General features: G+C 43.6%; 1 protein-coding gene across 2 annotated transcripts in view; it reads right to left on the minus strand.

Moving 5' to 3' along the window:
• Positions 1–1,292: 1,292 nt before the first annotated feature.
• The window catches only part of cd34 (CD34 molecule), a 98,003-nt gene continuing 85,183 nt past the window's right edge, over positions 1,293–14,112 (minus strand). The window contains exons 4-5 of one of the 2 annotated variants that reach the window (XM_072480281.1): positions 10,427–10,567; positions 1,293–4,156 (exon numbers count right to left, since the gene is read on the minus strand). In XM_072480281.1, coding sequence (XP_072336382.1) covers positions 4,121–4,156; positions 10,427–10,567 — 177 coding nt within the window. In that variant the 3' untranslated portion in view covers positions 1,293–4,120. Of the gene's footprint in view, positions 4,212–10,426; positions 10,568–14,112 lie in introns of both variants that reach the window. The other variant, XM_072480280.1, reaches the window with a different exon arrangement.

Raw genomic sequence — 14,112 nt, forward strand, 5'->3', positions numbered from 1 at the left:
AGACTTTTGATTAACTGTGTTTACCAAAGTTTGATAACATTAATTTATAGCATTGCATGGTGCACTGTCACAACATTTTAAAGCAATTGCAAGAAGATGTTTTCCATGTGTAACTCAGAAGTTGAGGTTACAGCATTGCAGTCCAACCTAAAAGTGTCCTTAACCAGCATCCAGCAGTCACCTTCGTTCAAGATAACAACCAAGATATCATCCAAGATAGGAACCTTGGGTGATATTTTTTCCTTATATAAATGACATGAGGTAGGCTATAATAGTGATTCCTATAATGCCTCGATAGAGGTCAGCTAACTCAACGCAAACCACAAATTGATCTGGAATCTTTATGATGTGTATGGGGATCGAGGAGGAAAGTAAGTTGAAGTCAAAGATGGCCATAATCTTATTGGATGGTGGAGCAGGCTCGATGGAGCTGCATATGTGGCCTCGCCCTGCTCCTATTTTGTATGTTCTTATGGCAATGACAACATAGTTGATATATTTAATCTCAGTACTTTATGGGAAGTTTACCTTTATTTCTATTGAATGCATTACTGAAGCTGAGTTTTATATCGTGGGGCATAGGAAGTTGACTGGAACTGGGTAACTTGTTTAACTAAGGGTACTTAATAACCAGAACTCAGTTCTGTCTGTTGGACAGTTTTGGATTAAGGGTAAAGTTACAATGTGTTAAAATAACAAAGTTACAGTTATCAAAAAATTAGGTGCATTTTTAGAATGCATTATTTTAAATGAGACCCAGAAAGATCTTAAATATCGTTAATCATCTTTCAGACTTTTGAAAGAAGTAATCAATGCAATGGTTACAGGACCACTTCCATTAGCAATTCCATATTACTCTGATGTTAGCCCTGTTCACACGGAGTGTGGGATTTTGAGCACCAAAAGCAATAGTCAAGTGATTGGCACCAACCATTGTTGCTAAGTCCCTTTTGAATCTTTCAGTTTGGTGGTTGTTGACCCTGTCCGATGTCAGGGAGGGCCCATTCTGGCTAGCAATGTAAATCATCAACAGCGTCCTGAGTTCCTTGTGCAACACGGTGCTTATACTGTGGCGTTTGGAACAAAGGGGATGTGTGGCTGCAAAGCCCCAGAGCTCCTGTCAATTAATGGTGATGTGCCGGCATAGTGGACAAATGTTTAATTAAGTATTTTAATAGACAGTGGTGAAAATAATTGTGCATGTACTGACGTTTAATCTAATTCCGTATCTATTCAATGTTACTATGTTTCTCTGCAGTCAATGAGTTCTGTGCAAAAATCAAAAGCTTAAATTGTTTTAACTATCTTTATTTTCTTTGCTTAGAAGTATAAATCATATTTATCAAACAAATGTTAAAACATTTTGGACACCTTACCACGATCATATGTTAGTAATCTTAACACTGCAATTTTAGAGAAACTGTAAGCTGAGGAAAAACATACACAGATTATTATACACTCAACATTTTTCATTGAACAATGTTTTGTCATTTTTAATCAAAAACATGCGCTTAACATTTTTTTTTATTTAAAAAAAGCATCCACAACAATTTTAAACATTTTCCACAATGTATTTCATATTTTCAAATATTCCAAAATCTGGTCTGAGGATCAAACTTTAGAGGCACATATTAGGACACGCTGCTGTAAATCTGAGGTCCACAGGTGTCAGTAGCAAGTTGTAAAAGTACCAACACGTTTTATGGCACGTCGATAATCAACCACTTTAAACATTGCATCCATTTCTCAGTATTAAAGTGATGCTTAAAATTTTGCAAAGGAGGTTGATAGATTGGGACATTAATACCTCTTCAGATCTCCTCAGCCAAATGTAAATTCATCATCTTAAAATATAGTTTGTTGATGCAGGCACCACTTGTTTCATTTATTCCTGGTTGATCATATTGGGTGCTGCCATTTATTGATATATGATCACGTTGTATTAGCACAGTAAAGAAAAATATAGTGTGATCATTCAGTAACCTTTTACACTAAATCTATGACATTCTAATGCGATGGTTAGAAACTAACGGTTTACAGTATGTTATAACACATGTTTACGGCTCCCAGACAGAATGTTACATGCAGAATGGACAACAGTTCCACTCTGCTTATTGTCACAGAATCTGGTACTATCGGTCGGCTCTCAGAACAAGATGAACTTTTGGTAAAACATTTTATTCAAAATGAAATTGAACAGGTCCCTCTAAATCTGCATTTGTGTTGGCAGCGGTGGCATGCTTGTGCCACAGGTTCCAGAAGCAGGGGCCCTCCCACTACTCCTGACAGCCTAAAGGTAAACTGATTGGAGTCACTGAGCTCAGCATCTAAGGGACATCCAACAAAATGGCACAAAACATCCCTCTGACACGAATGCAGAAAAAAAAACACCAGGCAGAAAGCAATGTAGCAACGGGAGTGAAGCCTTCCAATGTTAGTGAAGCTGCCAGCACTTTGAATCAGTGGAGATTATTACCTTTGTTTGCTGGGTTAGAGAGATATCGTAAACTCAGCAGGAAGATTCCCAACGATTGTCACTGCTACAGAATTGCAGGCACAACTCGAAAAGACACAACGTGCAGTGGACTCGGTGAAAAGGAATAGTTAATTTAAGATTGTTGGGGCCAAAGTTATTTTGCAGGGTAACTGTTTTCATTCAGTGTTCTTATTGTACTGTGCACAACAAAGGTGTCGCCTGATAATATCACTTAGGAATTCTTCAATAAGCCCACTTCATTTCCATGTGTCAGCCAGCCAGCACCTCATTCATTTTCATCACTTACCACCTTTGCACCATGAGGTTAGGAACAAGTATTCACCTGTGGTGAGGAGGTATTCCCAAATTTCTGTGGATCGATATGTAATTCCCTTGCACCCATGAAGAGCAGACTAATTACCCAAGGACTTCAAAAGAACAGAACATAAAGCCATGGAGTTACTACAGCGCAGAAGGAGGCCATTAGCCTATTCAAATCCATATAATGAAGTTGATTGCATTTTTCTGGTGCCTGAGCTGGTTTAGCACAGTGGGCTAAATAGCTGGCTTGTAATGCAGAACAATGCCAGCAGTGCGGGTTCAATTCCCGTACCAGCCTCCCCGAACAAGCGCCGGAATGTGGCGACTAGGGGCTTTTCACAGTAACTTCATTGAAGCCTACTTGTGACAATAAGCCATTATTATTATTATTATTATCATTACAATGTGCAAATTTTCTGATCCGTAATGCTGCGGTGTATTGGCTATTGAGAGGAAGTCAGACACTTCCCCGACAGGAACGGGGGTATGGGGGTGATGGGCAAACCATAACATTATATTTGTAGCTATAAAAGGCCCCTTTATACCTGCATCTACTTTGATTGTCCAAACTAACATTTTTCTTCCACTTTTTGCCTTGCCTTGTCAGCAACTTGAGTATGTGGGTTGCCCTCTCAAATCTGTCTGGATGAACAGGAAACGCCAGTTACTTGAATGAATGGCATATCCGATTAACTTATGTTTGCATCAAAATGAATGTAATGTGATGTGACATGCCATTTTCCCATTTGAAAATGCACTCATCAAATTGAGGCACAGCAGTGATGGGGAAACAGAATATTTCACTGTCTTTCATCAAGTGCTGGCAGTAAGCACTGATACAATGTAGAATTTCACCCTGCGCATTACCCTAATTAATTATAAACTGCCTCTTACCATCCACTGCACCAGCAGTATATATTAATTTCATATGCATTCAATCATCTCGCTGATTATTTTTTTTTTGGTCAAACTGATTTCAGCTGGAAGGATCACCACCTGCTACAGAAAAAGTCAACTTTCACGCCATATCGCTGCGCACTGAATTGTAAACCAGGTCAAATAGCTAAAGGACATTTTGTGTGCGAGCAACTGTTTTGATTTCATTTTGAAATTCAATGATTTATGTTCAGTTCTGTCAGCCAAACGTATAGTACCTGGCATAAAGTCATAAATTAGAGATTCCGGCAGTGAGGCCTTGATTTCTTTCTGTCGTGGGTTACAGTTCTGTGTCCGCTTCCTCTCCTTTCTTCCTCTGCTGGCCATTTCCTGTTGACGCACCTGCAGTGGCCTTTTGGTTCTCCCCATTCTCCTGTGGTTCCCCGTTTAGTTTTGGCTTCTCATGTGCATCTGATTGGTCCTCTGAAGCAACAGAAAACATTGTGCTGTCATGATCCTGTGCATCGGGCTCCTCATCCTTAAAAAAGAAAGGAGAAACTGAATGTATTGGCCAGTGTACTGCTGCTGAGCTGACGTTAGACATAGCTGGTTGCCCTCTGTTGCTTAAACTGTTGATGACAAAGGACCGTGGAATTTTGCTTGACTAGTAATTTCACAAAGGGCGCTTTTTCTTTTTTGACTTGGATTGTTGCACCTTGAAGGAGTGCTGATTTGGCAATAATAATCTTCATTAGTGTCACAAGTAGGTTTACATTAACACTGCAATGAAGTTACTGTGAAAATCCTGCAGTCGCCACACTCCGGTGCCTATTCGGGTACACTGACGGAGAATTCAGAATGTCCAATTCACCGAACCAATAAAGATTATTATCATGTCAATTCATTTTACAGCTGAGTAACTAATGGTCTCTATGAAACAAAATCTAGTACTATTTTTTACAGACAATTTTGGTGCTCAATTTATTTTATACAAATTTGTGGATTAGTCAACTTGAAAGCTGTCTAATTGGTTCATATAGTAACGGTTGTTACATGATTGTCATTGGCTCTGATCTGTAGGTACAGTGGAGGCCACCAGAGGGCTCTCACTACCCACGCAGCTGACCTACCCTACCTCCGAGTTTGAAGTAGAGAGCAGCACAACTAATCTACACAAATTCATTTTGGAAGAAAAGCCAAAATACTCATATCTACATTAGTTCTTGGGTTTGCTCAGTTAGCAACAGAACGTGAACATGACAAACTAACTGGACAAAACTTTTATCTGTTTCATTAGTGACAGGTTAAACACCCATCAGGCGGCCATACACAGTATTCTACCCCCTTTGGCTCTCTGATGCATTTTACATTAACCATTAATGACAATGAGGAAAACTGAATGGAGCTTGGCAGTGAGGGGTGGGGGGTTGGGGGGGGGGGGGGGGGGGGGGTTGGTTGGGGGCGGGGGGGGGAGTTGGAATACTGAATTCACAAACATGTCATTGTGGTTTGGCTTTTGCGGAGATACTAATCATTCTTTATTCCTCTATTCTTTCACAGGATCTGGGTGTTGCTGACAAGGTCATCATTTGTTGCCCATCCCGAATTGCCTCCAAACTGAAGTGCCAGTGGCATGTTGGGCCATTTTCGGCCAGACAGGGGAAGGATGTCAGATTGCCTTCCTTGAAGTGAACCAGATGGTTCTTTTTTACAACAATCAATAATAGTTGTCATGGTCACAGTGATTGAAGCTGGCTTTGTATTCCAGATTTAGTCATCGAATTTAAACTCCACCAACTGGAGGGCACGGTAGCGCAGTGGTTAGCACTGTTGCTTCACAGCTCCAGGGTCCTAGCTTCGATTCATTTGGCTTGGGTCACTGTCTGTGCAGAGTCTGCACGTTCTCCCTGTTTCTGCGTGGGTTTCCTCCGGGTGCTCCGGTTTCCTTCCACAACTCCAAAGATGTGCAGGTTAGGTGTACTGGCCACGTTAAATTACCCTTACTGTTCAAAAAGGTGGGGTGGGGTTACTGGGTTGCGGGGATAGGGTGGGGGTGTGGGCTTAGGTAGGGTGCTCTTTCCAAGGGCCGGTGCAAACTCGATGGGCCAAGTGGCCTCCTCCTGCACTGTAAATTCTATGATTCTATGAGCTGCTCTGGTGGGACTTAAACTGGTGTCCGCAGAACGTTAGCTCTGGAAATATGATTGACATTGGGGTAAATCTTCTGGCCGCACTCATCGCGGTAATCATTGCGGGTGGGAGGGACAATTTGGCGCATCGTTTAAAGGTCCATTGGCCTTGGGTGAGAATTTTGTGTCCGGGGCGGGCATGACCAGAAAATTCCACCCAATGATTTTGAAGTGTTCATATAATACCGACCACCAGAGGGCTCTCACTACCTGTGCAGCTGATTGATAGTGAGAGTCCCCTGAGAGCCTAGTGACATTACCACTCTGCCACCATCTACCCCATTTTAAATGGTGATATGGCACTCTGGGTTCGATTTAACTAAATGGGAACAAAGTCCAATAGCAAGTGCATTTAGCCATGTGTTTCCCAGTGCTCGCAGCGACTCACATTGTATAAGGTGCCTCAGTGGGGAACGGGTGACCGAGGCCGCACATAGCCCCATTTTGTACACCGGGGAGCTCCACAAGCCCCAATGTAGCGAGAGATCGGGATGCCCAAATGGCGTCCCGATCTCCGAAGCCCCGAAGCGATCCTTGCATCCCCCCCCACACCCACAGAGTGCACCCCCAGCCTGATGGCATGTGTGCAAATTATGCCAGCGTGGCACCCATACCAGCTGGCAATTCCACCTGGGCACATTGGCAGTGCCAGGCTGGCACCATGTGGCACCATGCTGCTGGGGGCCTCTGATCCCCTGGGAGACCTCTTGAATGCCGTTCTGTCCGGTCCCCGTTTGTGGGGACTAGTGCTGAATGGCGCTCGCCCAAGGTCTCCGAGGTGAAGGGAATGAATGCCAAAGCCTCAGGCACCTCGGAAATCTGTACATTAGAGTGAGACTAGCTGTCTTGCTCCAAGATGCAGTTTGCCAAAAAGTGATCCCGCCCACAATATGTGGGATTTACATCGCAACGTCTCTCGCGATTGAGTTAGATTTTACAAGGCGTTGCGAGCCGGGTAGATTCTGAGAGCGGGGTCTCCCGGCTTTATTTGGCCGTACTGCGCCACGGCGAGCTGCTTTTAAGGAGCAGTGTGGCCTTTGGATCGCGCCCGCCAGGTAGAACCAATGTCAGAACTACGCTCACAGTAATAATGCTCTTTAACCCATGTGAGCAGAATAGAGGCTGGATGGACTTACTTGACTTTACAACATTCAGGAATAATGACAACTATATGATCAGCGTTCCACAATTTCAAGATTGTGTCCCCCCCCCCCTCCCCCACGCCCTTGGGTGCAATTAGTGCACAGTATTCCTGCCATCTATGCACAAGGAATTTAGAAGCAGTATTTAATAAGAAAATGTTACTAATTTTTCACAAGCTCCCTGCTGAACGTCTGGGTCAGAGGTTTCTGCTTTCTCTTTCCACTAACACAGAGTCAAATGCTGAAAGTTGAAAATTTTAGTTCATTCTGAGAATTACAATGAAGTTAAAACAGAAAATGCTGGAAAACACTCAGCAGGTCCAGTCCATTATAATATCCACACCCTCCACAGATCTGTATTTATAAAGCATTCTGCATTAAATACAGTGAAGCATTCCAAGGTGCTTCACGGGAGTATTTTAAAACAACATCTGACACCAACACACATAAGGAGATATTAGGACAGATGGTCAAATGCTTGGTTAAGAGTAGGGTTTAAAGAGCTGAATTGTCAAATGTGTGGGGTCTACGGCTGTAGCCAATTTGTGTTTGAACTCTCATTCGATAAATGGGAGTTTTCCTGTTGGCCTCTCAGCTGCCTGGGCCAAAGATCTGCCCCCCCCCCCCCCCCCTCCCCCGGCCCTGGTCTCCCCCCCCAACCCTCACTCCAAACCTCTCTACCTGTTTCCTTTTCTCAGGTGCTTCTTTAAGCCATTAAGCATTAAGTCATCTAACCTAGCCATAGAATCATAGAACTTACAGTGCAGAAGGAGGCCATTCAGCCCATCGAGTCTGCACTGGCCCTTGGCAAGAGCACCCTACTTAAACCCACACCTCCACCCTGTCCCTGTAACACAGTAACCTCGCCTGACCTATTTGGACACTAAGGGCAATTTAGCATTTCCAATCCACCTAACCTGCACATCTTTGGACTGTGGGAGGAAACCGGAGCACCCGGAGGAAACCCACGCTGACTGTGCACAGACATTCACCCAAGCCGGGAATCGAACCTGGATCCTAGGCCCAAATCTTCTGATTAACATCAGAACCACATTGTCTGATCCGACCAAAAAATATCCCCACTTTCCTGTATTTGTTTAAAAAGGCCATAGCTTTGATTCATGATGTAGAATAACTCCCTCAGTGCAGAACCCCACGGAGAGCAATGAAAAGAATCAGTGCTGAAGACACTTGCCTGCTTTCCCACGGCACAAAGACAAATGTTTGTGAATGGTTGGGTGTATTAATGAGTGAGTGGGAAGGTGTTAGGATGGATATAGGAAGGTGAGGTAAGCAGGTAAGGTCGCAGGTGGGTCAAGTGGGAGGTGGTCAGGAGTAAGGTGGCAGGTGGACAGTATGGTGGGTAGCACGTGGGTAGATTGGAAGGTGGGATTGGATCAGGAGAGGCTGTCAGGTTTGGGGCCACTCAAATCGGGTCGTGGGATAGCCAGGTGATAGGGGAAAGTCAGGTTGGGTCGAGTGGGGGTACATGGGTGTGAGGAGTCAGGAGGGCTGGGAGTAGTCGAGGGCTCAAAGTTGGAAGTAGTCCTTGTGAGTGACTGGGGTGTCAGAGATATAGTTATACAGGAGTTAGCCTAGGATTTTTGTGCCTAAGATTTCCTGGATAACTTTCCAGGTAAGTACATTGGATCTGTCCGAAGTGTCTAAATCTAGCTCCGAGTTGGAGACTTTTTTGGAGGGTCCTGGGAGCAGGGGAATTGTGCAACGGAAGTCCAAACCTCCTGCACTATCCCCAGGAAGTCAGAACATCAAGACTTTTGTCGAGTCCCGACGCGTAATCGGATCATACATCAGGCCAGAACCATATCCCCTTATGTAGCTAGGTGTCACATTTTGTTTGATAATAGCCTTGCGAAGCACCTTGGAATTATTTACTACAGTTAACGGACCAATGTTGTTTTTACGTCGGGGAAGATTGTGCTCCTTCCACCAGAGTTAGAACATGTTCTCTGTCACAAATAGAGTGCATGTTGCGTCAAGAATGGAGCGTGTTCACTGTGTCACAAATGGAGTGTGTTCTGTGTCATGGTTCTAGCATGTTCTATGTGTCACTCAGAGAGCATGTGTCATGGATAGAATATGTTTACTGTGTCATGGATATAACATTTTGTGTCATGGATAGAGTGTGTTTTGTGTCATGTGTAGACTGTGTTCTCTGTGCCAGGGATAGAACGTGTTTACTGTGTCACGGATAGAATTCATTCTGTACGTCAGGGATACTCAGATCCTTTGGCATCAGAAAGGTGATGAAGGCATGTGTTTGCTGGTTGGGGCCAGATTGAATACATTTGGCAATTTAACATCACTCCAACCTGCATCTCCTCTCTGTCGATGGATGGCTGGGATGGGAGAGAGTTTAACATCAAGTCCAATAATTTATTACTTATTCTGGAAATTGGATTCAAAGTTCTCTATATATTTTCTCATTCTTCTTAATATTTACCGTTAAAAATTATCAAAGATTGTATTTTGTAAATTTAAACAAAAGGCCTTTGCAATTAGAAAGACGCATAGAAATCTCAAATATTTATTCTGCCCCTCCCCTGTCTCTCTCCATGAAATCAGGTGGCTGCATATTAAATGGAAGAAATAGTTTAAAGCACAAACATTCGGAGTTAAACTTTGTCGATTGTTGAGAGAGTGTCTAAAACTATTCATAGGCATTCAATTGATGGGTGTTTTTTTTAAAGGAATTATTCACTTTGGCACCTATTTCTCTCCTCACATATTCAGCAGCATGGTGGCACAGTGGTTAGCACTGCTGCCTCACAGCACCAGGGCCCTGGGTTCGATTCGGACCTCGATGACTGTGTGGAGTTTGCACTTTCTCCCTGTATCTGCATGGGTTTCCTCTGGGTGCTCCGGTTTGCTCCCACAGTCCAAAGATGTGCAGATTAGGTGGATTGGCCATGCTAAAATTGCCCCTTGGTGTCCAAAGATGTGCAGGTTAGGTGGGGTTATGGGAATAGGCTTAGGTGGGGCGCTCTATCAAACGGTTATTGCATACTTGATGGGCCGAATGGCCCCCTTCTGCACTGTAGGAATTCTATGTTGACTTGCTCTGAACAATCGATGTTTAACAGCTACGTTCATATTGGCAGGTTTACAAATACAGGTACTAAATCGTCCATAACATAATGTGAAGCTTTGAGTGACACTAGTGTTCGGCAAATGAATTTCCCCTGGACACTCTGACAACAGATTAAGAAATTATGAATTTTGCTCAAATTCCTATCTGCCCCCCTCCCTCCACACACGCACACTTTATGCTGCCCATCAACGCTCTGATCAGCAGCAAGACATCCCAGTGTCAAAAGATACAATCTACTATACAGATTCCATTTTGTTTTTATCACTGATACTGAATGTCAATAAATCTTGTCTGTTCTTTAGACAATTACCAGTCTCTTGCTCTGTGGGCTCCAAGTCCGTTTGTTCATCTGTTTGTACACAGCTAGGATGATTGCAGCAAGGCACAATCCACTGACAATTAATGCGATTAACACTTTAGGTGGGCCTGCTTTGGAAACCATCTTACCACCCTGAAAAGAAAGAAATATAATCTCAGTGTGACAAAATTTATTTCAAAAGGCTACCAAGAGTAGCATTTGGATATCAGACATGTTAAATTTCTAAATGCTACTGAGGTGATGTGTCGTCATTTTGGGGCTTTAAATATTTATGTAGCAGTAAGCGCTTTCATTCAGCATTTAATGCCACAAATTTAGTCAAACATTTTCTTAATTCATCGCAGTCATCAAAATAAGACACAGGACTAAATTTTACCAATCCTTTCAAGACGCATTACGAGGTGAGAAGGTTGGTGAAATTGTAGCGGAAGGTGCTGGAAGGGGGATTGATATTTCCAAAGGCAGATATTGTAGCAGCTTGGCCATTTGACTACCATGCCCCGGCAGCCATTTAATCCAATTATTTGGCCACTTTTTACTGTCATTTAATAACTCCACTTTGATTTTCCGAAACTTAGAACTGTGTTGTGCACCTGTTGGCTAGAATGGGACATGGTCAGCTCATCCAGGGAGGGGGTTGAGCCCTGACGACAATACCCACCCTCGTGGCTCCGACCCCACCCCTAGAGGGTTCACCCCTCCAATCGCTGGCACCTGTCTGCGCGGGCTCTGGAACACGGTCCTGATGTTGAGACCCATGGACTGTTGGTAAAATTCCAGCCACAAAATCAGAGGTCAGCTGCAAATTTCAAATCCATCACCTCAGCAAATAAAAACGAGAAAAAGTAAAACAACATATATATACATAGTGCCTTTAATGGTACAAAATATCCCAAGGTGCAATGCAGCAGAGTGATAAAGCAGAATTAGATACCGAGGATGGGAATTTTCAGCCCGTCACACTGACAGGATATTCTGATCCTGCCAAATCCGACACCCCGTGACAGGGTCTCCCCCACGTGGGTGGACTAGCCATGCAGAAACCCCTTGACATTGGTAGGACTGGAGCCAGCAGTTCGCCGCTTCTGCAACGGTTAATTCTGTGACCATGGTGGGTGGGTGGGGGGAATACTGGCTTCAGCCATGTAAGGTGACATTAGGACAGATGCCCAGTAGCTTGGTCAAAAAGACAGGGTTTAAAGAGACTCTTAAATGAAGGAAGTAGAGGAGCAGACACATTTCAGGGGAGAATTCCAGAGTTTATGGGCTAGGCAGCTGAAGGTATAGCCATCACATCGTGGAGCAATTAAAACTGGAGATGCCCAAGATGCCAGAATTAGATGCTTAATTGCATCACGGAGAGGTGTCAGGATGGAGGAGGTTACAGAGATGATGTAGAGATGCCGGCATTGGACTGGGGTGGGCACAGTAAGAAGTCTCACAACACCAGGTTAAGGCCCAACAGGTTTGTTTGAAATCACGAGCTTTCGGAGCATAGCTCGTTCATCACCTGATACAGCTTGTGATTCCAAATACGCCTGTTGGACTTTAACCTGGTATTATAGAGATGGGCAGAGATGAGACCGTAGCTGGATTTAAAACAAGTGTAAGAATTTAAAATTGATGCTGTGTTTGACTGGGAGCCAATGTAGGTTGAGCACAGGAGCGATGGGTGAATGGGCCCAAGCTGCAGAGTGGAGGATGATCTCAAGTGTACAGAAGGTTGAATGTGAGATGTTCACGGGGGTTGGAATACTCAAGTCTAGACGCAGCAACGGCATGAATAGATTATTAAATATGCGAATACGTGCAAGTGATACCAATGATGTAATGGGTTGGAAAAGCAAATTGAAGAACAACCATGGTTGCCTCAGATCTATTCTCCCACAGGAAATAATCTGCTATGTACAAAGATATTTGCAACAAAAAACTTTTGCTTGAGATTGGTTGGCCTTGGAAAAATCTGAATTGACTTGTGTTGATGTAACCAATGTGTTACCAAATGTACTGCAGCAGTTCAAGAAGATGGCTCCCCACCACCTTCTCGAGGGCAATTAGGGATGGGCAATAAATGCTGATGTTGTCACTGATGCTCCCATTCTACTAAGAACAGTAACAAAATGCCTTTAGAATGTACCAAAGCATTTTACAGCCGATGTCACATTTCCTTTTATTGAAATATCGACAATACGTTTGAAGTGTAGTCAACATTTAAAGAGGGGAAACGATGGCAGCTGATTTTTGAACACCAAGTTCTGATGAACGATGATGGGACATATAACCAAATGATCTATTTGAGTGATGTTAGTTAGGGAGAAATGTTAAGTATTTCTCTGGAGAACAGCCTTGCTTTTCTTTGAATAGTTCTGTAAGTTTTTTTCTTTACAGTCTCATGAGAGGCTCTCTCTGTTGGCTGTAATATCTCATCCAAAAGACAGCAGATCTGACAATGCATCCCTTCCTCCATACTGTCCTGCATTGTAGAATCAGCTTGGATTCGCACAAGCTTGCTGAAGCGGAGTTTCAAACCACAACCTTCTGATTCCGAGCTGAAAATGTTATGAGTGAGACAAAGCTGACACCTAAGACAACAAATATTGCAGGTTTATTGGCAAAGGACTAGCAACTTAAACGAGAGGCTGCTCAAAAAACAGGATTCGAATAAGCAGTGGTCCCGAGTACTCCAGAAAACCCTGAGGTGCTTAAAAATACATCCGGGTCTGAAGCACATGTTTGCCAAGTGTTTTCAATGAACACACACACACAGGGGAGAGATTAGATGCCCAAAGTCTCAGCAGTTTGGCAAGCATAAAAAATGGTTTCCTTCGGAAAATTTAATGTACACAGTAGGTTTGTTTTAAATTACCATTCATTATTGCTACTTGAATTAGTTTGCTAGCTTTGTCAGCAATACAGACATATTTTAACGACATAGATTATCCTCGGATTCTCCGGCTTGTGCTGAGACTTGATCGGAGTTTCAATCCATAATGACTACTCTATAAAGACAAGACCACCTCTGCTGTATTTATTCATAACTGTTTCAGGGTATGAGACACAAGACTACAAAGAGTCCTCAATAGGAATCTATTATTTCCTGACCAACCAGCAGAATCGGCACATGTGTGTCAAGAATCGAGAGTACTTGGGTATGAGGAACAGATAGAGAAATCTGTTCCTCATCAGAAACATTAGAAATGCATGATGGAGGCGGGGGTGGGGGAAGTGGTTGATCATGTAACACTTCTGCGAAGAAATGGGAGGAGAAATCAAACAAAAAACAACAGAGAACAGACCAATTAAGGACATTTTTGTTGGAGATGAAGCTGGTCTTGGGTGGCACTGTGGAATGGGCTGTTTTATACCCAGGCTGAATCTGGAAAAGTAAATGGGATGGGGCATGAAACATGTGGTCAATTCTACTTCCATTTATCAACCTGCTTTCTATTTTGCCTCCCAGGCTGGCATTCAGGTGGCACTGCCAGGGTGCTAAACGGCATCTGGCTGGGGTCGCCCCTGCGAGACCGATAGATGCCGGAAAGGTCTGGCGCCAGCACAACTCAGTGAGCTTTTAAGCATTTTTAACTATGCGAGTCTGGGTTTCGCCCATTGTGGGCGGGATCCAGATTGTGACGTCTAGCGAGATCTCGTAAGGCATAAGGACCATCGGGAATCCC

This window comes from Scyliorhinus torazame, chromosome 17 (genome assembly GCF_047496885.1).
Source record: "Scyliorhinus torazame isolate Kashiwa2021f chromosome 17, sScyTor2.1, whole genome shotgun sequence".
NCBI lineage: Eukaryota > Metazoa > Chordata > Chondrichthyes > Carcharhiniformes > Scyliorhinidae > Scyliorhinus > Scyliorhinus torazame.